Source organism: Pyxicephalus adspersus, chromosome 1 (genome assembly GCF_032062135.1).
Source record: "Pyxicephalus adspersus chromosome 1, UCB_Pads_2.0, whole genome shotgun sequence".
Taxonomy (NCBI): Eukaryota; Metazoa; Chordata; class Amphibia; order Anura; family Pyxicephalidae; genus Pyxicephalus; species Pyxicephalus adspersus.
Genome location: NC_092858.1, coordinates 127,777,299 through 127,804,524, shown reverse-complemented (window position 1 = coordinate 127,804,524; position 27,226 = coordinate 127,777,299). Strand labels below are relative to the sequence as shown.

The 27,226-nt window shown below is 37.1% G+C and overlaps 4 protein-coding genes across 14 annotated transcripts in view; 2 read left to right on the top strand and 2 right to left on the bottom strand.

Annotated features, from left to right (window-relative positions):
- Window positions 1–2,828, top strand: part of GPR34 (G protein-coupled receptor 34) — a 7,653-nt gene extending 4,825 nt beyond the window's left edge. Inside the window, exons 2-3 of the mRNA XM_072426898.1 lie at window positions 81–180; window positions 1,010–2,828. Of these exons, the coding sequence (XP_072282999.1) occupies window positions 1,018–2,166 (1,149 nt within the window). The 5' untranslated portion in view covers window positions 81–180; window positions 1,010–1,017 and the 3' untranslated portion in view covers window positions 2,167–2,828. The remainder of the gene's footprint in view (window positions 1–80; window positions 181–1,009) is intronic.
- LOC140341373 (large ribosomal subunit protein uL2) overlaps window positions 1–27,226 on the bottom strand; it is a 331,097-nt gene that overhangs the window by 189,659 nt on the left and 114,212 nt on the right. The window lies entirely within an intron of this gene.
- CASK (calcium/calmodulin dependent serine protein kinase) overlaps window positions 1–27,226 on the bottom strand; it is a 152,623-nt gene that overhangs the window by 90,553 nt on the left and 34,844 nt on the right. For all 10 annotated transcript variants that reach the window (XM_072426992.1, XM_072427017.1, XM_072427030.1 and 7 more), the window contains exons 3-5: window positions 24,724–24,829; window positions 16,476–16,553; window positions 14,390–14,462 (exon numbers count right to left, since the gene is read on the bottom strand). In XM_072426992.1, the coding sequence (XP_072283093.1) occupies window positions 14,390–14,462; window positions 16,476–16,553; window positions 24,724–24,829 (257 nt within the window). The remainder of the gene's footprint in view (window positions 1–14,389; window positions 14,463–16,475; window positions 16,554–24,723; window positions 24,830–27,226) is intronic.
- On the top strand, window positions 8,105–12,694 carry GPR82 (G protein-coupled receptor 82). Its single transcript, XM_072426883.1, has 2 exons — window positions 8,105–8,376; window positions 9,201–12,694. The coding sequence occupies exon 2, from the start codon at window positions 9,217–9,219 to the stop codon at window positions 10,285–10,287; it is 1,071 nt and encodes a 356-aa protein (XP_072282984.1). The 5' UTR covers window positions 8,105–8,376; window positions 9,201–9,216; the 3' UTR covers window positions 10,288–12,694.

Below are 27,226 nucleotides of genomic sequence, written 5' to 3'. Positions count from 1 at the left end.
TAAATATATTGTGCTACCTTTACAGAATTATAGTTATCAGCAAAACACTACATACATTCTCCACTTTTTTTTTTCTTCAGAACCTGGATCCGATCTGCAAAGACTACTATATATTCATGATAATGAGACCAGTTTAAGCAAGTCTGCAAATTGGAAGAAAATAACCGGGATACCTCTAAGGTAAGAATTCATACCACACTGCCTTCTTTCATGGTGAGAAGTCTATGCTGTTTGAGTTCATATGTGAAAAGGCCATTATCCTACACCCACTTTTCCTGCAGTGCAGGCAGAACATCCACATCATACGGCTGATATTTAGTGCCACTAGAAAAATTTTCTTTGACCAGTTTGTGGTTAAATACAGTTGTATAGAACATGACCGTAAAATAAAACAAAAACAATGTCAGCATGAAGCTCTACAGCTTTCACTTGGAGTAACCAGATGGAATAAAATAATACAATATAATAATATAATGGAATACAAATGTTGGCCTCAGAAGGCCAATCAAATTGGTCAGTGCTCAGTTTTTGGCAGGTAACATAGTTAGTTGAAATAAAACATATGAAAGTGGGGGTTTATCGAGAGAATTTACTTTCCATGTTATAGCCGTTATGTCTGGAAAATAAAATGTTCCTATTTTTTATTCATTTCCCCTTTTGCACAAATAGTTGTATATTTAGACAAATTAATACTATACACTGATCTGTACCAGAGTTAGTATACAGCCACAACTAAAAGAAAATGTGAGATATGCAAGGGTTGGGCTTTAGTTACAGGTATAAATACTAAACTGGGCGAAAGAAAAGTCAATAGTGGTAATATAAGGTAATTCTATCATAGGTGGGTGGTAAAACAATACATTTTTAGGCTGTATTATAAAATATGCCGTCCCAAAATAATTTACACTACCATTGTTTTGTAGGAATTTTGTCCATTAGTAGGAAAATTTAGCTAGGTAATTTGATCATAAGGAAAATAATAGAAAAACTTTTTTTCCCCTCTTAACAGGTCCAAAAATGAATCCTACTTCAAATTGTTGCATCTCCAGGCCTATAAATCAAAACTACATTGTGGATAATTTTAACAAACTTACCAATCACTCCACATCAATGGACAATGCTTCAACATGTTTGATGGATGAAACATCGCTCGGTGTTGCGCTAGTGGTTTTCTATTCTTTAATCTTTATTGTGGGATTGTTAGGAAACATGCTGGCTTTATATGTGTTTTTATGCATCCACCAGAAAAGAAACTCTGTACAAATTTACCTCCTCAATGCAGCTATAGCAGACCTGCTACTGATATTCTGTCTTCCATTCAGAATAATGTATCACATCACGCAAGAATGGAAACTTGGAGTTGTTTTCTGTAAAGTTGTCGGCAACTTATTTTACATGAACATGTACATTAGCATTGTCCTTTTGGGTCTCATCAGTATGGACCGCTACATAAAAGTTAAAAAATCACAACGAAGACGGAAAGTTTCAAGGAGAAAATGCAGTATTCAGATCTGCTGCAGCTTGTGGGCAGCATCAATTTTGTCAGGACTCTTTCATATTGCAACACAATCGATTAAGGACCAAACAAATGAAAACGTTTGCTTTCATTATACAAATCGAAAAGATGCCATATGGCAAGCAGCATTTAACTACTTTATTGTACTGATCTTCTGGATAGTGTTTATTATGCTGATTCTGTCATATGTGAAGATAGGCAAGAATCTTCGCAAGATTTCCAAGGAGCGCGCCTACCTACCAAATTCTGGAAAATATAACAACACTGCTTACAAGTCATTTTTTGTGCTCTTTATCTTTACCCTGTGCTTTGTACCTTATCACACCTTTAGGATTGCTTATATTACAACACAACTTCAGAATATCTCATGTTATTGGATAGAGAGAGTTCATAAAACTAATGAGATCACGTTGGTGTTTTCAGCTCTTAATAGCTGTTTGGACCCAGTCATGTATTTTTTACTGTCTAGCAGTGTTCGTAAAACAGTGTTTCGCCTTCTCTGTAAAGGTAGCCGGGAGGGTAGTAAGAGTGAAAGCAACACATCAGATCTCCATCATGGATTTACTCTACCTGACAGTGTACCCACTGTATATTCTCAGACTCCTGTTAATCAAAGAAGAATTCTCACAACACAAAGTAAAAATATTTAAAAGTAAAATCTGAATTAACTTTCTGCATTGTCTTTGAACAAACTAAGGTATGAATTTAATCTTCTCAAAGCAGCCTATGTCACTCTGATATGTGCTTCCTAACCTTAACTCAACACTTACGTTTACTAATACAGCTAACTGGTAAAAATATCAAAGCAAAAAAAAAATACCTAATATATCAAGTAGGCAAAAAAAACCCCACCCAATTCTCTTTCAGGGTCCTCTCTTGACTTCTTGATTGGCCAGGTCAGGAAGACAAGACTGAGCAATACCAGGACTGTACACTCAGAGTTTGGAGACAAATATAGTATAGAAAAAACTGCAAACAGCCAGGTAAATTTGCTTTATTGCAAAGGAGACAGTCTGTCCCTTTTGTAAAAAGGAATCTGCCCACAGTGTTAGTTTTGCCTTACCAAGCTTTTTTTTTTTATTTTTTTTTTGTGCAACATCACCCTCTGACACTGAATATAAGCCCGACCTAGCTTTAGAGAATGATTGTATCCTGAGCAACCCTGACTCAAGTACATGTATACAGCTTTAGATACTGTAAATTCAGGAAACACAAGCAGAGCTGCAATCATGAAAAAGTGTAGTAATAAATCTCTTATTTTAAATGTCAACAAGTCAAAATAAAAAAATAAAAATGTTTAAAAAAATCATAATCGCATGTTTTAATGATATTTTCCTTCCTTCTGTTGCTTATAAAAAAAGAACAGTTAGTCACCATAAATACCACATATCCTTTGCAAAGAACTGCATATCCTTAATGTCTGTGGTTACACTGCATACTCAAGAAAGAGTTTTTAGAGTAGTTTACAGACTTTTAAAAATAAACAATTTTTATTTTTTCATTAAACAATGAAAGTCAGGACTTGTAGAATAAATTCCATAATCTCACATAAGTGTACATTACAGTGCAGATGGGTAGACCAGCTTCAGCAAATTAGGAACATATCATCCAAATTTCAACGTGGCCAGCATTTACCGTATATTGATGGCGCGTTTCAAAGAATCGTCTGCTTCATCAGACGATTAAGTTAAAAGACAGAAAGTTTATGGACGATGGTACCAAAGACTGCAAACATCTCTTAATTTTTAAATACCATGTCTTGCAGTCTTTGGTACCATTGTCCACAACTTTTTTTTTGTCCTTTAACTTGGTGGCAAGTGTATGGTCTGATCAAGCGGACTATTCTGTGAAATGCACCATCCCAATTTATGGGAACTGCCATTCCAAGTCATGGGAATTTGGTATTGCAGTGATTATTGTATTACCATAAAATATCATGTATATAATTTTTTCTTTTGACAGTTGTGTATAATGATAATATGTTAATTATAGTTGGAAATTTTACAATGCCAATATGAGCGATGTCTGATAGGAACTTGTGAGAAAAAAAACAGCCTCTATATACCAGGGGTCAAACTTTTTTAGTCAGGGGCCACAATCTAAAAAATATTTACCAGAGGGGCCGGGTCAATGGTAGAGTGGGCGGGGTTATGCCATCATGATGGCCCTGAACAGGTCGTCATGATGGCATAAGCCCCCCCCCCCACACTCTCCCATCGCAAGCTTAGAGCCTGTGATGGAAGAGTGGGCGTGTTATGTGCAGTGACAGCCAGACCACTCTCCTATCGCAGGCTCTGAGCTTGCGATGGGAGAGTGGGCGGGCTGTGTCACTGCACACAACCCGCCCACTCTTCCATCACAGACTCAGGTTCGGGGAAGTGTTCCGCAGCTCTGGCCGGTGCGCCCCCCCCCCGTTGCGGGGTCCTTCTCCTGACCCTGCTCGGGGTGGCATGGGCCAGAGCCACGGAACAACCAAAGGGCCGAAGAAACATCCCCATTGGGCCGTAGTTTGCCCATGCCTGCTCTACACAGATCTAATGCATAAACCAGTGGTGCCCAACCTTTTTTTCATCTGGGGGCCGCTGTTGACATTGGGATAGAACTCACGGGCCACAATGCAAACAAACATTAAAGATGTATGTTTAAAACTACAATAGTTTTAATTTAAAATTAAATTGAATTATTTCTAGTTATCGTAATATACATGCACCAAATAAAAGATGACAAATCAAGAATCTCTGAAATGGATACTTCCAGAGAAATGCAGTTCACAGCCTCTAAGTCCCCCGCACTGCAGCGTCTGGGGATTTGACTGCAGGCGGCAGTGAGTGGTACTGTGCGTCTCCCTCTAGGGGGGGTTCCATGCCACGATTAGGGGTTACCACACCGCAACCTCACCGCCAGTCTGAATGCAATAATGAAGTTTTGTGAACTTTAAGGGGCACCACAGCGCACAGACAATTGGCAGTGCCCTAATGTCCATTGCCATGAGAGTGGACCCCAGGGGGTCCCCAACATGCCAACTCAATTTGGGGACCCTGGTCTTGAAATTTTCCTACTAAATGTGAAAATTTTCCTGATTGTTGTTAGGATTTTATGCTTGTGACCCTGTATCTGGCAACTTGTTATGTTTACAGGGCTTAAATTTAGTTTAGTAGCAGCTCTTAGGTCCCCCTGTGCACCCTGAAAATTTTACATTTCTATTATAATCAGTAAAGGAGATATGCAGATTTATACATGGGGATAATGACAGAAGAATAAACACAGCTCTCATGCTGCTGCTGGGATTATCTCACAGTACAAGCAGCTCCCCCTGCTGGCAGCACAATCTGGACAGAGATACATGGAAGATGAGGGTGCCCCATCATCCACAAGACAATGAGCAAAGAGAGGAGAAGGCCGGATCTGATAGCTCGGGCCCGCGGGTCAAATGTTGGGCAAGCCTGGCAAAAACAATTAAAAAAAAAAAAATAAAACAAAAAACACAATATAGAACTGTATGCTTATTGCCCTTTATTAGTTCCTAACGTGAGGACTATTACTTTAGTTATCCTTTAATCTGATTCTAAAGATCAGCATAATATTGCTAACACTTATCTTCATTAGGTGACCTACCATCTACCTTTTACAAGTTTGATAAAAATGTAAAACTATTAAAAACCAAAGGGAAAATACCAATAAAAAATACAGCTGAACTTTAGAAAGTTTACTGCTGTGTAACAGGAAGAAACTGTCCAACTATTCATATAAACCCAATTAAAAGCTGTATGTACTTTTTATTTTCTTAAAGCAAACCTTCCATAAAGGAGTGGTTACCACAGTTGTGAAAGTTTGTAAAGTAGTTATATATGGACAAAAAAATATAAGCAATAATTTTGATTAAAAGAACATATCTAACTCCATTTATTGCTATAATTCAAAGAACATTTAACTGTAAATTTACCCCATTTCCAGTAGTGATCCTACAATGCTGGTCATGGGCATGTGCTGCATAAACCCCTTTGCTTTAAAGCCAGGCATGCACCACAAAACTTTTTCTTCTGGTCTCACAAAATGCAAAGGGAACATTGAGAGAATTAAGCAGATTATGTAATGTTGGGTTACACAAAAAATAAGCTACAGAATACAAATTAAAAAGTTAGAATTAGACACTGGCGGTAGTAATAAATTATTGACCCCCCAATATTTACATATATTTAACATAAAAAAATGACATATATGACATAAGTGACCTCTGTAGCTGTAGAATTTCAGAGAAAGATAGAAATAGTGAGATAGACACAGAGAGAGATAGTGAGATGTTAAGAGATATATAGCGAGAGATATAGCAAGAGATATAGCAAGAGATATAGATAGATAGCGAGAGATAGAGATAGATAGAATCCCCCTTCAAATAAAGGCCTGACAGTCTAATTTGTAATAGGGAGATGGAGTGCCGAGACCTGACTAACAAATTGATTGCAACAATTGTAAACATTAAATATAAATTAAAGCCCATGGTACAGCCACTGTGGATGTTACAAACATGTACATTTTTGTTTAACTGGAGACCAAAAGCTTTGCTGTATTTAATGTCACACCACACCCTGGCTTTGATACTGTAAAGTAGAACCTGATGATAACTATCAAGATTCCTATAAACACATAAAATGATAAAAATAAATAAATCTCAAAGCTCTAAACAGCAAGGTGTTTGGTTTCCAATCAGACAAATATTTACATTATTGTAACAGTTAGTGAGCCCTTGTTACAGCCACTAAGGAGTAATTTATCCTTAAGGTTTACAGTAGTAGCCAAAGTTAGGTCTCAGCACATTTCTTATTCCTGTGCACCCACTCTGGGTTTAGATTACAAATTAGACTGTCAGGCTAATGATTCAAGCTAAAAGGGGAGCTGATCTAAAAATAAAAAAACATATATTACCCTGAGGGATTTTTAATTTTTTTTTTTCATATGGAGTCCTACCTTTCTCTATTCTGAAGAATTTCACCTTGTGAAATCATAGTGTCTCTACCAGAGAATTTGTGGTGAATATCAGATTCACTACTTCATAAATGTCTCTCTATAAGGTCCATGTGCTTTCAATGTCAGTGATTGACACTCCAACCAAGAATGTTTGGTATATTCATAGTTCATGTTCATTACAGTTTTGAGGGACACTACTGAGTCTCCGCTATCATGACTGTGCCTCACACTGGTTCTGCCATTTTTCTAGTTAAGTATTTCTCAACCTATTAACATTGGAGCACCCTTAAAATATTGTTCATCCCTTCAGGGAACCCCTGCTATAATTACTATCAATAGCTCACAGTACATTAGTCTGGTGATCGGTAGGAAGATATGCTGGCCAGCAAGAAGAATGACATCCTCACAGATACCTAAAATACATAATTGCTGTCACCTAAAACTGACCTGAAAGTCCAAAATTGCTAAATGCTCAAGTTGCCCCTAGCAACCTCTGTAGGAATCCTAGGGTTCCACAGGACCCTGGTTGAGAAACACTGGTCCAGTGAAATACAGTCTGGAAGTCTGAAAGTGGTCACTAGATGGTACCATTATCCTCAGAGTAATTGTATTTCTCTGAATGGCCACTGTTTCTGTCTTACCCAATGATCAATGTTTGATGATGGAGGAGAGTCAAAAGGATTTATTAGGGATGACCACACCCTATTTACCCAATCAGAGAGTCTAATTAAAAACATAACTAAAGTGAAAAAAAAAAACTCCGTGCAGGCAGTTCTTTTAATGCAATAAAAATAATACATATTAAACAAATAGCATAAATTCCTTCCACATACAGATATATGGTATTAAATACTACAAAAAAAAATCCAAAATATTGGCAATATAAAAAAATCCTTAACACACACCCCTCACAGCCCCTTTTAGCCGGGCGCACCACATAGCTGTTTTTGGGTGGTTACGGAAGAGTTGGGTCACAATACAGGTGCTACCAACCGCCTCCAATTTCTTCCCACCCAGCTTAAAAAAAAAAGTTGAGCGCTGTATGTATTATTGTGTATATATATATATATATATATATATATATATATATATATATATTTATGTTATGGATTATATATGTGTTTATCTCACCCCAAAAGTTATTTTCAAGAGTTTCATTGCCGTTTAATTAGTAACAAAAAGTTATTAAAGTTCTGCACAAGCAGCAAATATGAAAGTTCCTAAAGGGTCACTTACTGAACACTGAATTAAGTGATGCTCATTTTTTCCTCACATTAAATTGATCATGCCAACTACTTGCCACGCTTGCATTCTTTTCATCCTTTTTAAATGTTGTGGAGGTATGTGCATGTCAGATCTACTACTTTATGAATACACCCCTTAATGTTCTGATGAAATAAGCTAGAAGTATTTAACCTTTTAAAAACCTCACTAAAACAAATTCCTAACATAAGGGATGAAAAAAAAAAAAAAAGAATGCTATCTTGGCTGTGCTGACGTCAAAAAACATAAGGCTATTTACAAAAACAAGACAACACATTTCTAGGGGCTTTCCGTACACCAGCGTTGTACAAAATATCTTTAGGTTTCCAAATTGCATTTAATTATTTGACCTAACAGTCAGAAGACACCTATTTGTTGTCTAAGGGACTAGTTGCTTTAACCTGCTTCCTATATTCTAGGTAACAGTTGGGTTACCACACTTTAAAAGTTTAATGCACTAATGATGCACTTAAACACAGATGCGTTTGTAACTGCAGTTCCACTTTCAATATAGTTTACACAACATCATAAGCCTAATAAGCAACATTTGTTTCCTTACAAGTAAGAGGAGCACCGTTTCTGCATTTTCAGTTCAGTTCATGCAAAGTGCTAGGAGCTAACCATCACTGCTGGTAAGTAACGCATATTTTTAAACAGGTTTTAGACATCTTATAACAGATTTGAGATTCCAAAAATTACCTTTGTGAACGTATGCTGTGTTTTAATCACAGAAAACTATGCTGTTAAATCAGTCATTACAAAATAGACTCACTATAACTTGCTCTAAAAAAAAAAAAAAGTACAAATCTTTTTCAACCCCCCCATGGGGGAAAACACAGAGGGCAAATAAATTTGACACAGATCGAATGTGTTTGAAAGTATAAAAAGACTGTGACTACAAACTGTATTGCATGGACTTTATTAAGTGTGGACTTTAATATAGGTATAAGACCAAGTTTCTTTAAAAATATACCCCTCGTGTATAAAGCAATTTTTTCAACATGTTTGCAACCAGGTGGAACTGTTAAATGATGGGTTTAAATGTCCTCATTGAAGAAATTCTCACAGATTTGGACTTAATGCTAGATTTGTCCAATGATAAATGTGGTATATGGATCGGAGGTCCTGCCTAGAATAGGGTGGTAATATTCAAGAATGTTCAAAGGGAAATACATCCTTGTTAATCATAGCAGGTTTCATTTTCTAGTTTGTGCTGGAAATATGACTGACAAAACAAAGACATATACGAAACAGACGATCATCAGGTCCTCTGTTTTAACCCTGTCCTAACCAATTTCATTTATTCAGGTAATTCAGAATTGTAAAAGAACATATATTTTACACATTGAAGATGACTATATACAGTAAATTTTAAAACTTTTTTTTTTTTTTTTACTTGTACATGAAACTACATTACACCCTACAAAGACGTTTTCACTCTTTTTGCTCCCTTTAGGTAGCCTCTGGAAAGCATGTGCAACAATACATGTGTCTCTTTCAGTGCCATGTCCACCACTGGTCTACCTGTACTTTATGGGCTGATGTTTTTACCTAGTGCTTCTGGAAATGTCATCTCGCTCTGGTTTTTTAGCAGACTAAGCCGCAGATCATCAACGCATATTTATCTTATGAATCTTGCCGTTTCCAACATGGTTGTGACTACTGGAATGCCATTCCAGATTCTTTTTTATGGATATACACTCTATGTGCCCTACAATTCTACACAATGCTCCATGATACTGCAAATCACAAACATCCTCACACACTGCAGTATGTGTGTTAGTGTAACCATTTTCTGCTGGATTGCTATTAGCCGCTACGCTACTCTTGTGCGATACAAAGAGCAAGAACAGGACAAATCTGCCTCTACATATGAAAAGATCCTCTTTAATCAAATCTTAAAAACATTCCGGAACACTAAATTTGCTGGCTATCTCTGTGCTTGTGTGTGGATCAGTTTTTTGTGCTCAAGTATTACATTGTTCCTAATGAAAAAGAACTCTGAACTCGACACATGTTGCTCCTTTGAAGCTGAATTTGGCCAAGGAAGGTCAGATATCTCATCAATTACAGAGTCCTCATGCTTCTTCCTGTTTTTCTTCATTGTAGTATTGTTTTATGGGTTCTTCTTAAAGCATATAAAAAAGCTGCAGAACAACAGCTGTATTGAGAAAAAGCATTTGGTTCACAAGAAAGTTAAAAAAAATATTACAGTCATCATGGTTTTACTACTTGTCTGTTTTGCTCCTTACCATCTGATAAAATTCTTCTTTGTGGGATACCACCATTTGCAGGGATGCCAAGATTTAAGAGTGATAGTAGAAATAAAAAATTGTTTCCTGTGCTTAGCAGAGTTTAGAAGTTGCACAGACCCCATTGTATATTTTTGCTTAGATGAGGCTTTTCAGAAGGCTATCCGAAATTTCTTTGAAAAGCCTTCCAAGGGTCAAAAAGAAGATTCAACTGCCAACAAACTTTCAATTACAGAATATAAGCTGACTGGGAGAACGAGGTACACCACGACAGAAGAAAGCTGTGGCTAAAACCATTGAAATGCAGTAAAATCCAGGTAAATTACCTCTGTAATATTTATAAACAGCAATAGTGCAACAATATAAAAAATGCACTGTATGTCAGAAAATATATACTGGGAAACCAAGCTGCTTATTGAACTTCTGCCCAAATTCATTAGATTTCAAAATGCAGGACAAAAGCAAATCTAACACTGTGTAAACAGTTCTGTAAAAAACATGTAAATATATATGTATAAAAAGTCAAGGCAAAATACAAATACAGCAATGATTGCATATGTTGTATAGCTATTTTTCTAGTAGTGCTATATGGAGGAAATACTGTTTGCAAGAAATAAAGATATATGTTAAGGCTGCTACAGAAAAAGAAGTCTGTGGTAAGATTTCTGGATATTGTGAACAACTTATTATAAATTGGTGGGCATGCTGCATTCACAAAGTAATGCTGCGGAACTAGAAATCTTAGCTGAGTTAACAGTTTTTAGTCAAGGAGACACACTTGGCTTTTCAGAGCCTCATAAAGACCAGATTACATTTTTAGTGCTAGCCGTAAGAGCTATATCTACATTGCAGAAACAGATGCAAAAAAAAAAAAAAAAAAAGAGGATCTGTAACTGGTGACATCCTGAAGACTCCTTCTCTATGTGGCTCAGCTTTTCTTTTTACTTTTGTAGACTGGAATACATCACAGGGTATAGAGGTTAATGACAACAAAACAGTTTTTCATTTGTTTTATCTTTGCACCATTCAGATTTTTTAATGTTAAGTTGTATTAATATTTCCTCTTTCCCAGGGGACACCTCTAACCCTTAGGCTGCATAGAGGCTGGTGTGCCTGCTACAGCTTGCAATATACCCGGTACATACTTTTGGCACACAGGTTATTTTGTAGCAGGTGCAGAAACGTTTTGGGCTCTATATATATATACCAGTGAATCTGACGTTACCTTAAACATTCCCTGGTGGGAATCAATTACTGCCATTTAAACACATGGACCTGGAGGATGCCCACAAGAGAATGAGAAAATGTCAGAATCCCTGTTTTATAATAAAATAAGGCTCTTAGTGTTTTTCGTTTCAGGGTTCAAATTAATTGCAGTCAATTTTTAAAAATTTGGAGCATTGTCATTGATTGACTTTTCACAGTATCTGGAGATAGCTTTTAGAGATTTTAGCAATGTCAAACACTTAAACCACACAGAGACTATTATATATTCAATGTGCTTTTCTGCAACAATGCCGGGTGTTCTGAAACTTCACACTAGAAAGATAAGCACAATCTATATGGGAATTTAGCTTTTTTGGGCTTTAGGCTGGGTCTACATGGACAGTTTTAAAAATGTATGCAAACCTTCCTACTGCATTTATATGCGATTGTATCCATAAGCTTGCCTTTAAACCGCTGGAAAAAGTCTATGCAGCATTTTCCCCGTGTTTACGTTTGAAGCACTTATAAACATGGGAAAACGCTCGAAAAACGTGGGAACACACCTTCATTGCAATCAATGGATGCGTTTTCCCGTGTTAACCCTGTGTTTTAATTTTTAAAACGTGGCAAGAAGCGTTATCTTTAACACTCAAAAACATTGCCTCAAGGAAATGCCCTGGTGTGCTTACCCGATTGGAATGCATGGGGATTTCAAACATGGGCTTTTAAAGCCTCAGGTTAAACGCTGGGGAAAACATCCATGTAGACTAAGCCTTATGTGATTAAAGAGCAACTTTTATCTCAACATGAATCCATATCCAGATATTATGACATAGGGGATGTACACGGCCAGCTCAAAATTAAGAAATTTATTGCGGTGTATCCATATAAGCATGTTAACATGCAGGGGTTTTAGGGCCGCCCATTCATTATCAACAGGCTGCTAACACATCACAATGGAACAAAAATACACATCACCCTTTTCTTAGCAGTATAGCACATAGCACACCATGCACACATACTTCTGCTAAAGAAATGTGGTGCACTGCAACACATTGCACAGGGCATGGGGGTCACACTGAAGACCACAGCAATACGTTGCAACTAGATCAGATCTGCTGTTGCACATTGTGTTACTACATGTGAACATAATGCCCTGTGAGCATTTGAAAAGTAGACACTTTTGGTGCTGGAAGCACAATTATATATGTACTCAGCAAACAAATTGGTATTGTAGGCAGATAAAAAATTTACAGTTTTAGGTATAGAGTTAACATTCTCAATCTTTCACTTGGCTTTTTTTCTTTCTATTTTCTTCATGTTAACCACATTTAGCTGGTAAGTGGCAGGATGTTACGCATTTCAAATTTAATAATCTAATAAAACTGCAGACCCATCTTGTACTAACACAGATAATGCTGTAAATCTGTCTTCCACACGCACATTAAACAATGTAAAAACGTGCAAAAATCTATGGAGTTGTTGCATTTATTTTCTTTCCCCCCTCCTCTCTATTTTCACTGGCAATGCTGAAACACGCTTACTGTCCAGGGCTGAGGCCTCTCACTCACCGAACTGTATCTACAAAGGAGTGATGTTAGGCTGCTCTCCTTGCCACCTCCCCCTCCCTTTTATCTTGTTTACATAGAAAAGACTTGGTAGCATCCAGCAGATAGCTTAAAAAGCTAATAGCAGAGCTTAAAGTTTTACTTCTGTTTGCTGGAAAGTACAAAAATACTTTATTTTTACATCAGGATGAACAAATGCAAAAAACTGTGTGTCTATTTGTCGTATTGGACAACTTGGACTAAGTCTATTACTTGGACTAAGTTGTAACCCTTCAAGTCCAAAACGAGTCCCAAGTCACTGACACCAAGTCAAGTCTCAAGTCACTAAGAATTCTTCCACGTCCAGTCCCAAGTCAAGTCACTTCATTTATCCCCATATAGAAACAGAACTCTGATCCTGTTCTTGAGTCTAGGATCGCATTCTAAGTTCACTGATTTCTCCTCTAACAGCTGAAGGGGGGAAGGCAGTGAGGCTTTTATAACACAGCCCCCCCCCCCCCCCCTTCAGCTATCAGAGGAGAAAACTTAGAATGCAAGAATGGCGGGAAGGAAGGCAGTATTATGTTACAGAAAACTCACTGCCTTCCTCCCTGGCAGGTAAAGGGGGGGGAGGGGAGGCTGTGTAACAGAAGCCTCACTGCCTTCCTCTCCTGGGAAAACTCTGAGTGGAGTTGGAAGTCATTCATCAGGTGACTTAAGTTGGACTCAAGTCCAAGTCGGGTAACTCGAGTTCCATACTCTCCTATAACAATGTGAATTGCAGAGATTTTTTTTGGAAGCAATTGCTTTTAAAAAGCAAGGAGATGCCCACTGGATAATTTTATGTACCTATAATATAAGGCATCAGGCAGGTCCTTATTACAGGTGATGCCTCTTCTGCAAAATGTATTCTTACCTTCCTGATTGCTGCTCAATTCTCAAAATTTGAGCTGTGCATGTGAAGCTCAGCGTTTCTGCCAGGTATATTCAGCAATTCTAACCTCCCTTATGGGTGCTGGGACTAAGTGAACTCCTGTGCACATCATCTCAGCCTGGCCAATCAAGATGGCTGAATATCCACATAAGGAAAAAAAAGGGGGAGAAGACTGTGGCACCATCAACTGAGCGCGGGCAGTCTATTATCCCCGAGTTTAGTTCCGCTTCAAGATCATGCAAAGCAAAAGAAAAAAGGGACTATTACCAATAAATCCTAGGTGCTTTTTGAAAATATGGAAAGGACAGACAAAACAATACTGCTACCAGCAAAGTAATAGTTTTGGAACACTGTGCTACTGTCTGATGGCATGACCAAATAAAATGTAAAGCACTGGAAAAGAGATTTTAGTAGTTCAATGAAATGCTAATGCCATTCACCTGTCACAATGATTGCATTACAGCGACAGTGTTCTCCCCAGCCCCTTTCAGACGGGTGTACCACTCAGCACTTTTCAGTAACCCCCAGCTGTTTTTTGGGTGGTTACTGATGAGTTGGGTCACCCATAGAGGGGCTGCCACCCACCAACAATTTCTTCCTACCCAGTTTAGAAAATATCTGTGTTAAAACACTAAACTAGGTAATATTGTATACAAAATATTACTACTCATACTTTAGTAAATAGTAACAAAATGTATTTCCTTACCTTTACATCTCTGTGAATGATGTTGTTATCATGACAGTAGCGCAGAGCTTCCAGTATTTGCCGCATGTAATGACTGTAAAGAAGCAGAATTATTCCTAAAGCACCATTTTTATTAATAAACAAAATACATGTGAATTGTTAATCTAATAACCCTTTAATCCACCTAATGTCTTAAATTTTCTTGAACTTTTTTTTCCTACCACACCTCTGATAACTGTACACTTGAGTTCCCATGTCTGCACACCTGACATGGCCATTACAAAGGGTCCTACAAGTAAAGGAATTGAATGCTTTCCTTGTACTTAGTCCTTGTCTCCAGAGACAGTACCTTCATACAAGCGGAGTATAATGAAAGCAATTACAGTGATCCGGGCATGTAAGCTCTGAAAGCACAGGAAAACATGTTAAATTTTTAAAGTGCTTTGCCATTTCTAGATATCAGACATGACAGAATGTTTTTTAAAGGTATTTATCCTTTTTGTTCTACACAGACCAAAAAATTTGAATACCTAAAAAATGTTGCAAAGGTATTATATTATTTGGCCATAAGCATTTAGGTTGAAGGTTTGTAAATTTATTAAAACTATACAAAACACCACTAGGTTTAAGATAAAAGACTTGGAGGAAAATATAATAAAGGACAATCTAAACCCCTGAAATTACCAGGTAGGTTCAATGTGCTTAAGTTAAATATTGAGACTTCCCTAACCAATCAAGAAATTAATGATAAAGTTAGAACACCAAAACAAGATTACAGTTGCTATGTGTATTAGTTAAGTATGTACAAGGATGCAAATAAATGCATCTTCCGAAAGAGCCAATGCAAAGACTACATGTAAAATATATGCCATGCCATGCCCTGAAAGGCTGTCATCCACTTCAACATCCATACTGGGTATCCTCGATTTGCTATTCAAACCTTTTGCAATGTAGACCAACTCCTTTCCAGTTACTGGTATAGGTTGTATCATTTACACATAGCACATGATACACATTCCCTTTTCTTGTTCAAATAATCTTCTCTTTAATGAATATTTGATCAGATCATCGTATGTGTAGCACTGTACATGATAAAACTGTACAAATAACCATTTTGGTGTGCTAGGTTTGGGATATTAACTACTAAAATGTTTAAAAGTACCTATAAACATAAGGTGACAATTACATAATCTGTTTTCTTTTACCTTGGGTAAAATCTGTGGGTGGCACCTAAGCAAACAGGCTGGCCACGGTTATTCAACAATATTTGCACAGCAAGCAATATTGTGATTCTACTTTAAGCTGAAAACTTCTGATTAACTGCATAGGTTTTAGGCCACATGGAATAGGGGGCTGCCTCTTCCTACCACTTTACGCTACAGATCTTAAGGAGATAAACCTGCACATACAGCCAAAAAACTGAAAATTGAAGCGGGTACTCAATATTTACAACTGATCTCAAAAGCTTTACCACAAGCATATATTTGTTTGAAAAACAGTGGGGGTCTGCTTGACAAGAGAAGCAAGTTCAAGAGCAGTGGAGAAGTGGTGTGTCTCTAAACTATTTACAAATCAACCAATAAGACAGAAGCTGCCAGTAAAGAATGTTGCACTTCCACAATAACTTTTTGCAGCAAATCTTCTCCCAGCTCCCTTATAAAGATACCAACAGGGTGCCCCCTCTTTGTACAGTGACTGCTTGCAGAGACTGGAGATTCACAGCCTCAGTAAAAGATCTCCTCTACTATACAAGCTCTCTGATTCTGTCTGGTCCACCTGTGCAGTGTCCAAAAATGATTTTCACTTCACTTCACTTAAATAAAATGATCAGATATTAAAGAAATTTAACAGAGCACAGGAGAAATTCCCAAGATTTCAGGAAGTGGAAATTAAACAGGAGTTTCTTATGGTTCTGGCAGCAGGGAAACATTTACCTGCCTGCTACCAAGTGAACCTAACCACTGTAGGCAAAATAGAGGTTGATTTTATAAAAATATATATTTTTTTTAACTATTGTTTTTATTCCTGTTTTAAATTCAATTTACTGAGCTACAAACATTAGGAAAGTGTCAGTATTGCCATTTAAACAATGATGGTAGTCACATACCTGGCAACAGCTTCACTGTATACAAAGCCGGCATCAGCGCGCTTTACGATTTCAAAGCACAAATCGGCTCCATCCATACTGCAGTCAGAGAGAAAAAAAAAAAAAGTCTGTCAAACTCTACAGAAGAATACTTAAGAATTATTTCTCTTACCTGCTGAAAATATGTAATGCTATATTACAAACTGGACAAGCACAGTAAATGATTAATGTAATCGATTCAAAACGGTAAAAATGATCTGGCTAATGTGGCGCCCCATCACACAATAACTTCCAATGGTTATTCATTTTCTATTTTTACTGCAATTCATTTCAACAAAACACACAGATATAATATGAACTGACGGGACATTATCTGAAGCAATCAAATCCTTTTAAGGAAGGAGAAAAGATGAGTAACAAGAAAGAAATAAAAATTCAGACAACGGCTACAGAAAAAGAACAGGACAAAACCTATTACTGTCACTCTAGGGATGTCCAGATTTGTGAGAACAGACACAATGGTAAACTAAGCTGCTGATTTCTTTCAACATTATATCACTTATAATATCTTAACCTATAAATAACACTGACAAAATTTCCCTTAGGTGTTTTAATCTATAGTTTGGTATTAATTAGATGCCACTTGCAATTAATGGTAACAGCCACACCTATCTAACCTACACACAACCACTATCTTCTGGTTTGAAAAAGTATTCAGGTTCGGTGCATTTGTCATAGTATGTTGTCACAATATGGTTGTTTCTATTGTAAAGAAAAAAAACAACTGGTTCTTACCCAATGAGAATTTAGTGCACAAATTGAAATTTTATGAACACTTGAATACCCAAGAGCTGGAATTTATGCCCTGAGTAAGTTGTACATGGCCGGGAAATGAAAAAAAAATTATATGGTTACAATAATAAATGTGTGTGAAAAAAACAAAAAACAAACTTGCATGTGCAGCTAATCAATTTTAAAAGAGTGATCAGACAGGAAGAGGTATTATTGCAGAAGGGACATCGTCTACACCTTTCTGCAATAACGCCCTGGCTGATCCAAAAAAGTAAAAGTGGAACTTTAGTTCACATAAGAAAATTGCATCCTTTATGCTTGTGAATTCATTTTGTCTCATTTTCATTTCTGTAGATAGCAGAGACTAAGTGTTAACACCCACATCCATGGACACCAATACCATAATTCATGGGGTATGTAGTCTTCCTAAAGGCAGGAAGATGACATTGTAGCTGCCCCGATGCCCTCCAGGGATCTGCTAGAAATAGTGAAAATTATCATCAGCAACCTCTAAATAGTTTGACTGCACAATCACTTTTTTCAGGAAAAATTTAATATATATATTTTTATTAATGCAATTTTTTTGTGGCATCATATAAATTCCCAATGTGAGTACTGTGTCTTAATATAACTTTTAACTTTCAATAAAAGCAAGCCTGTGGTCAGTTACAGAAGTTTATCTCTCAATGTCTCAAAGTAAAGTTTAACAATGGTAGCAAAAGAAAAAAAACAAACATACAAACAAAACAAAAAGAAAAGGCAAACACACAATGGCCACCATGGGAATTGAAAGAAATAGGATCAGAAGTTATTACAACCAGTCGTAGGTGTCTACATTCTGTACATCCTCTTCTCTGTAGTGGTCAAATGCCCTGCCTTAGATAAATATTGGATTGGAAATAAAGTACCTCCCTCTTTCTAGAGTATTCAGATCACTTTCTTGAAGGCACAAAATTTTGCCTTTTAGGGAGAATTATCTCCAAGCTCACCTTGGAAAGGGGAGCAGCTGAAGGGCAGAGTGCCATTTGCTATAAAATAACAGATGTTGTTTCACAGCTGAAACATCACACATTGGAAAAAGTGAGACATCATTTGAGAGGTACATTTTCCCACATAAGTAAGCAAAATAACATGATCATAATCAGCAGGCTCACACTGAACCCATCGCCTTTTTAGAAATCCTCTGGATATAATATTAATATTAGTATTATTAGTAATTGTTGAATTTTAAAAGCACTATGATTAGAAAATTTACTAATAAAAAGAGGAGACCGGTAAGGTTCAATCTGTAATAAAATAAAAATACCTCCCTAACCAGTGCAGGTCCAACCATCTTTCTCTGTATGGTTAGTGTTTTATGTAGTAAGATCCAGGTAATGAGAGACTCTAAAGCTGCGTACACACGTGCAATTTTTGTCGTTGGAAAGGATCTTTCACAATCCTTTCCAACGACAAGGGAGTGCACGATGCATGAACGGTGCTGTACATACAGCACCGTTCATGCTCTATGGAGAGGGGAGGGGGAGAGCGACGGAGCGGCACCCTGCTGCGCGCTCTCCCCTTGCTTTTCATTAGGATCGGTTGTCGTCCATCGTCCGTGGATCCGGCAGGACGGTCTTTCGGACGATGGACGACGACGACTGTACACACGGCAGATTTTCGCCCAATAATTGGCCGATGCCGATTATCGGGCGATAAAAATCTGACGTGTGTACGTAGCTTTAGAATGCAAGGCTTAATGAGGTTCCCAACTCCCCTAACTATGAAACAGTTCTGGTTTAATAATGCAGCCATAAATACATGCATAATTTCACTGTTCACATACTGAGTTAGAAACAGGCATGTTTTTGCCTATGAAGAAGAACGTTTTAGCCTACAACTTATTTATCAAAAGGAATATCACAGGTTATTAACCACCACTGAGGATCAATGCCCTGTAAGTGGATGGCAGCTGCAGGACTGAGACATGGAAACATAAATTCACTTGAATGAACACAGCAGTATTTAGGGTCTATAAGATTGTTACACCATCCTCTAATAAGTCAGATGTTCCAACTTAATTCCCTCTATGCACAGTGAAAACCACCTAACCTTACCAGACTAACATCATGTAAGTCTTAGCAAATCTTCACATGGTTTCCCCACTGCAATTAAAAAAAATCAACATGTTTCTTTTATTATGGATAGAATATGGCAGGTACAGCCCCCCAACACCGCACAACCTTTATCTAGGTCTTTTATTTATTTCTTTTTTATTTATTTTAGGCAGGCATGTTTATAGTTTTTTTTTGGATAACGGAGGCCTTTTTCAAACTTAATTTTATCTGAAGAGGGGAATAACAATTTAGAACTACAGAAAAACACATATTTATGGCTAAAAGGTTTCTTCTTTGTTTGGACACAGTAGTTAAGGACTTAAGAGTCCCTACCAGTACATTTCTTTCTGTCAGGGTCCCTTTTTCTGCACTTTAACTTCCCCTTTTGGAGACAGAACAGGAAGGGAAAAGAAATAGCTCTAAAATTAAACGGGGCATTTTACAAGAAACAAATTGTCCTTACCAGAAGATTTAACCATACTACTTGTACTAAAACATCGGATTTCCCATAACTGTATCTGGCTGACAATGATCACCAGCCCAAATCAAGGGGGTGAATATATCCAGGAACACAGACCAAAATGAGAACTTGCTTCATAAATAGACCCCTTTGTTTCTCTGTAAAACGTACTTACCCCCCCCCCGCACTTAAATGAAACGTTCATACAACGTAAGTAAGTTGGGCCAAGGTGAAGACCAAATATATTTATATTTGGTTTATATTTATAAGTGGAACTGATTTTATAAGTCATCTCATGGGGGAAATGTAGAAATTTTATTGTGCCCAGGATGTACCCAGCAATTTATAAATTGCCTGGAGTTTTTTCTTAAAAAGTAGCAAAGGACTTTTTGGTATGTAAAAATTGCCCAAGTACTACTGTGCCTAAAGCCATTGGATATCTGCAGGGTGAAAGAAGGCACTGACCCAAAGTTTTCTCAGATTAGGTGATGCCACTACTGTACAGCTCAGTATTGTATTCGCTGGAGATGAGGAAACAAAGGTCCCCTCATTACCTAGTTGGCCACCTCCACGAGACAGTGCAGTGCAAGGAACAGAAAGTTTGGAAGTTAAATACGCTTCAAAAGCAATAACATGAATCTAACAGAAATTTCACAAGACATAGATAATTCTGTTATAAATATTACGGTAGTAAGGTTATTTGGATTCTGCAGAGTATGGTAATAGGACGGTAAATCTTTCATTGGGAACAGCTCTTCCCAGTCCCTACTGTGTTTGGAGACTGGAGATAAATTCAAATCGCTACATAGCAGTACACTGTAATAAAAATACAGCAGGATTGAGGTGTTGGGGCATTTAGGTGCATTACAATCAATTTATGGGCTGTCTAACTTGAGTCAATACACCTCATGCACACATCAAAATGTGATGCTTTTGTGTGGCTCTCTGGAAATGTCTTGGGCTGTACTTGAGGCCCTTTGCAATTTTTAAGGAAAAAGTATTTTTTTTTTTACTATATCCTTTATACATACTATTAGAACCTTACAATGTGAAATAAGATCAGAGTAAGCAGTTACAGTACATAAGATAAGCCTATACAACTATGACTGAATGTACGGCTGGATTTAGCCTTGACAAGAAACATGTGCTATGGGTGGTGCCACCACAATTTGTTGACAATCATCAGGAAATGTACATTGGGATTAACAAGTAATGGTGGTAATAAGCAACATGTCTTTCTCTCCTAAACGTTTAGTTTGCATCTGAAACTTATTTTAATGAACAATTACAGAAAGGAAAAAAAATGTGATATGGATACGTGGCTTGACCTTTTTTGAAAAAAAACAAAAAGAAAAAAAAAAAACCACCACAAGAAATTAGTTGCTTATGAGCGCAGCAATTCTCTTTTATGTTTTATGGAGCTCCACTGACACATACTGACACATGCAGATACTACATCCAAACATTAAACACAGAAAGCCAAAATTTATTACACGTTTATTAAAAAGCCAGGACACATGTGGTCAAATTACTTGTTTTGTCAAAACAGAACTTCAGCCATCTAGCAAATTCAGTTAGACTAGTGTTTTTTTCTGCAGATGTCAACCCCATGTTAATAGATGACCTTTTCCTGGCTTTCATGCCTATTCAATGGTTCCTGCCAAACTGTCTGGCTGCCGAGTGGTAATACAAGCCCTCGTCTGGAGAAAGGATTTAGGAAAACACACTAGCCCTGCCATGCTCACTCAGAAAAGCCTACTACATAATCTGTATAAGGGACCATGGTGTTGACAAGAGATGGTGACCTGGTTGCGTAATTAACTCACAGAAACTTCTATATACAGTAACCATTGGAAGCAAATTTGAAAACTAAGTTCACATGTGATAAAAATGCAATATAACTGTATCGGCAATATAACTATACCAAGCTGGCTATAAATCACCTTTTGCATTCAAGATAAAACATACATTCATTTGTTGTGTATGCCCGGAGATATATGTGTGTGTATACATACATACATACACACATACATACACACACACACAAGACGTAACCTGAAAAAAAAATTACATATTTAGAGGATATGAATGATGGACAGTGTGTAGTTAACAGTGCTCAAAGGAGGAAGGAAAAACTGAAATAATAATATATGTGGTAATAATTAGATGGCAGATCCATGCTATGAAGAGGAGATGAGAAAGGCAGAATGAAGATTTATACAGACAAGACAAGGTAAGGAAGAAGAGAACATTTAAAAGGAAGAGAATGGGGAGAGAAAGGTTAAGGGTGTGGGGAGATAGGTAGCGGTAATAAATATTGTGGAACAGAATGGTGTAAGTAAGGGTGCGCCTTGAGAGTCAGAGAACATTGTGATGGCTTTAGAAATATATTATTAGGCTATGGGGATGTCATAGTGTTAGTGATCCATAGTTGCCAGACTATCAAAAACTAGTAAAGATTGTCTGACAATATACTGGCCAGCCGCTCATTTAGCATAAAATTATTTTAGTTTTTATGGCTTTATATGAGATCAGGAAGAATTCCAGAACATTTCTTTGACATGCGTGCCAGGAGAATAAAGGTAAAATAATTTATATGCAATGCACTCTGGGAGGTACAGCAGGTTGCTGTACCTCACTTCCTAAAAGAAGAAAGCAGCGGTAGCGCCTACATGTGATGCAGAGCCTCTCTAATGGTAAGAACTGAAATTTAATGAATGAAAGAAGCACATCTGGGACAGCAAGACTGGATTCAAAAAGGTTAGAATATGTTCTATGTTCTGTGATCAAATAATGAGGCATCTGAAATACTGTAGCTTCCAAAAGCACCCTGTGAGAAGCTCAAAGTGTACACTGAATTTTGGAGAAGACAATTTAATTACAGGTAGGGAACATTTGCAACTGTACAAGATACATAGTAAGCCTGAAGACTAGAATGTGTCCTTAATACCAAATATGGGAACCTTTTATTCTTTGAAATCAGTGAGATCTTTATAAAGCTATTTTCAGATGGGTGAAAGAATGCAAAAATACAATAGGAAACTAAAAACGCAAACTTTTTTCTCTCAGACTAGAAATCATTTAGATCTTTCTAGCAGAACAAAAGCCTGAAGCATTTATTATATTTTGCAAACAACCTAAAGAGTTTGTGTGTATAATATACATTACACACACACGGCTTAATTCTGTAGAATGCTAGCATACATTACAGCAAGATTAATAAAGCAAATTTTCCCCTAAAATCACCTGATTCATACCGTACTTATGCAGTAATTATAAGAAACAGTAGGAAACAAACGGTGAGACGTGTTTGCAAGGCAGGAAACCCAGTCAGATTCATTTCACAGGGGAGTATTTCAGCAGCTGTCAATGCTGTACACTTAAAACACTTAAATAGCTCATGTCTGCCACCTTTTGGGGAAGGGGCGAAACTGCTTATGTAAACCCAAGGATTTAAAGTTATTTAGTTAATGCTGCCATAAACTTTATCACTAAAACCTATAAAAGAATACAGCATTAAAGAACAAATTTTATCTAATATAAAATTTATACAGCTATAAATATGAAATGTATTTGCAAAAGCATTCAACACTGTACATCACAGAAGGTCACCAACGTGTGAATTGAGGTCTATAGGCTTAAAAAAATGTAAATAGATAGAAAACTGGCTTAATGGCTGTATTTAGGGAGAGTAGTGATTAGGATTATTAGTGGTGTACCCCAGGGTTCAGTGTTGGGACCCCTTATTTTTAAAATGTAGGGGATATGCGAATAAAATACCATTACTGCGTGTGCAGATGACACCAACTGTAAACCTAAATTCTTACAAGATGCCCAATTTACAAGCTGGTTGCACTGTTTGATTGGGCATCCTAGTGGCAAATTACATTAATTACATTATTACTGATAAATGTAGTTATGCACTTGGGGGCTAACAACATGCACATCTAGAGGAGTCAAAAATGAAGCATCTGGGTGTTTTGATGTATCATAGACTAACAGCATGCAATGCCAAGCTACAATTACTGAACAAAGCAAAATACTTTCTCTTAATATAGGAGACCGAGACAATCTTGCCCCTGTACAAAGCATTAACCAGAACTCATCTGGAATATGCAGTCCAGTTTTGGGCACCAGTTCCCAAAGAGAATATTGTGGAATTGAAGAGAGTGCAAAGAAGGGCAACTAAACTAATAAAAGGAATGGAGGAGCTCAGCTATGCTGAGAGATTGGCTGAACTGATGATATTCTCCATTCAGAACAGGCCTTTAAAGGGGAATATGATCACCCTCTATAAATATATATAAATGGTCAATATAGAGAACGCGTTTCACTATTATTTACCTTAAGGTTTATTCAAAGGTCAAGGGTGCATTCTTTGCATGTGGAGGAAAATAAGTTTTTTCCCTGCATACGTGACTCTCACAGTAAGGTCTGTGAAAATGTGGAATAGATTTTAGGATGTGTACAAGTTGATTTTTTTTTTTTTTTATTAGTTGTTTTTTGCATGACCATGAATTGAAAGGTAAATTAGCAATTGGGGTTAGGTCTAAATTAAAAGACTTTTCTTAGCTGTTGTGGAGTATTAAAGGCAACTGTAAATACATGGTTTCTGTAAATATACACTGAATATTTGCAGAATATTCTGTAAATAATACTCTGAATTCCGCACTAATGAACTGCTAGGAAACCGAGTGATTAGGCTTTATATTTTTTATAGCAGAGATACATTTACACATTTGATAACATAACTCTTATAGCCCTATTTAGAGCAGCAGGGATAATGAAACATTAGATTTTATAGCCATGATTATTGCTCAGAACATAAACCTTAAGCAGAGCAGGAGTCTGCTTTCATTGCAGAAGTGATCACACACCAAAGAACAACAATTACATGAAGCAGAATGGTACAAGGACTTACAATTCAAAGACCATATAAAGCATTCCATCGGAGCTGTAAGTTTCCAGAAGCTCAACAATGTGTGGATGTTTTAGCATGTGGCATATGCTGGCCTCTCTCTTCAGATCTGTAAAATACAAAAAGAAAGCAGTTACTTACTTTAAAAAAGTTAGTACAATCATTGAAGTACTTAATTACAAAAAACATAATATGAAATTACGATCTGTTATCAATATCAAAGAGGTCAGACATGCCAGATTTTTTTTTCCCCAAGTGCTGCTATTCCAGTGCCAACCTAAACTAATTCTGAGTAACACAATGTACGCTATAACAAGTCATTTTTACCAAAAGCAAACACGTCCAATAAAAGCTACAATGCAAAATATATAAAGTCAACTTCACTATAGCACACATCATCATCTGCATCCAAGATCCAAAGCCTTACTCCTAGTTATGAAAACCTGGGGTAACCATTAAAAAAAAATCTTAATAAATGTTTTTAAACATGATTTATTTTACCCAACTGCAATAGAAAAATGTGAAACCTGGGTGAAAGGTGTGTGAATTTTGTGTAAAAAAAAAACAGACAGACTAAAGTTTACAAACCAAAATTGGACAAGTAAAATTCTCAAAGTAATCATGTTGATTAGTGTTAATTAAAGTGAATTATATGCATTAAATTATCAAATAAACAATCTTGAACACATTCAAGATTGTGTCTGTTGTGTTATCAAGGTTGTGTAGATGTGCTTTGCTGTAGCTGCACTCCTCATCATACAGACTTAAAAAACATTTGTGCTATTTAGTTTCCTGTTGTGTACCTGTGCGTGTAAAAATGGCAGCTGCAAACTAGCACTGGGGATTAGAGCTAACCGCTGAATGGCTGCTAATCACAACCATAAGGCACAAGCAAATGTTCTTACCCGTGTTCCCTATGTGTCCCAACAAGCCACTAATATGCGCCCACCCCAACCTATATGATCAGCTCCCAGTTACTCCTCTCCTGGCTTATTGGTTCCCAAGCTGCCACCTGCCTCACACACAGCACAGTCCCCTGATAGGAATGGGTCCGCTTTGTTCATGTGAGCCATCACACTGTAGTAAACAAACCTATTCATATGGTTATGAGTAGGTGATGTAAGGTCAGTGGTTTACTAACCAAAATCTCAATTAGGTTATACAGTACAATTAACTGTTTAGTTACTCGAGTGTCTCCCTAAACCACACACTACTCTTGTCAGCTTTGCCTCATACCTAGTGCAAACGTGTACAAAGTGTAACCAAATAGGAGAAGAAATTACAGTATATACTGTACATGAATTCTTACACTGTTCCTGTCCTGCCTTACTTTTCCCTGTCCATATAAAACTCCACCTCTACCCTACCTCCTTTCCACTCTGACAAAGTCATCTTCTGTTATTACTACAAAGTGTTTATATAGTGCTGATATATTACGCAGCACTTTACAAAATCCATTGTCATGTCACTAGCTGTCCCTCAAAAAGTCTGACAATCTAATGTCCCTACCATAGTCATATTTCCCCCAAACATGCTCATACCCAACGGTCATTGATGAAATTACACTCTGCTTTCTCCATTCATTGACCATGATCAGATACCATTTCATCTCTTCTCCTTCTCTGGTCTCCGAGATCACCTCTTCTATATAGTCTTTATCCCTTTCTCTGTAGTTTATCAGTTAACTTTGTGCCACTTCTTGTCAACCAGCCTTGATCATCATTCTACCTTCTCTCTCATTTAGCAGTACTTGATCAGCTAACACTTCCAAGGCAGTTCTCTGCCTCATCACAATCAGTTCTAGCGAGATGACAAACTTACCTATTGTGTGTCACGCTAAATCACTGTCTAAATGAGCAGTAATACATACAAAAATTACTAATTCTGAGGCCAAACCATTCATTGTCCATTTCACTTAAAAAAAAAAACAAAAACAAAAAAAAAACAGAAGACAGCAGAGAAACATAACTGGATGTTGTGCTATAGCATTACAGAAGATAAAGTAATGGTGCTCAATTTTCTTCTGACAATTGGGGGGGGGGGGAACAGAACATTACAGGAGACTGATTTACTGTAAAATCATAGTGTGTTTCCTTATTTCTGCTGAACATAAATAAAATATACCTCTGATCAGTGGGCCTAGCTTCAGAAATATCTTCTAATGTTAAGTGCATTCATGCTAAGCAATGCAACACTTACAAGGAAATGATTCCCACAGAGATCATAGTAACCACAAACCCATCCCACCCCCAAAGTGCATTCATCTGCCTTTTGACTCCTGAAAGACATTGCCATCTTTGCATAAGCATTGAAATGCTTCATTTTCCCTGCAGCAAACTAATCTTACCCTTGACAGCGACTTGTCTGGACCTCAAAATCTACTTTTAAAAAATAAAGAAAAAAGCCAAGAATGTTTGTAAGCAGATTTGTGGTATTAAAAATGTCCAAGTGTGTTTTGAATGAAAGGCGCACACTGCAATAACCCTCATGAGGTGATACCACATTT

What these genes read in the sequence shown, in the direction of transcription:
- GPR82 (XM_072426883.1), top strand. Translation starts at nt 9,217, where the DNA reads ATGTGCAACAATACATGTGTCTCTTTCAGTGCCATGTCCACCACTGGT.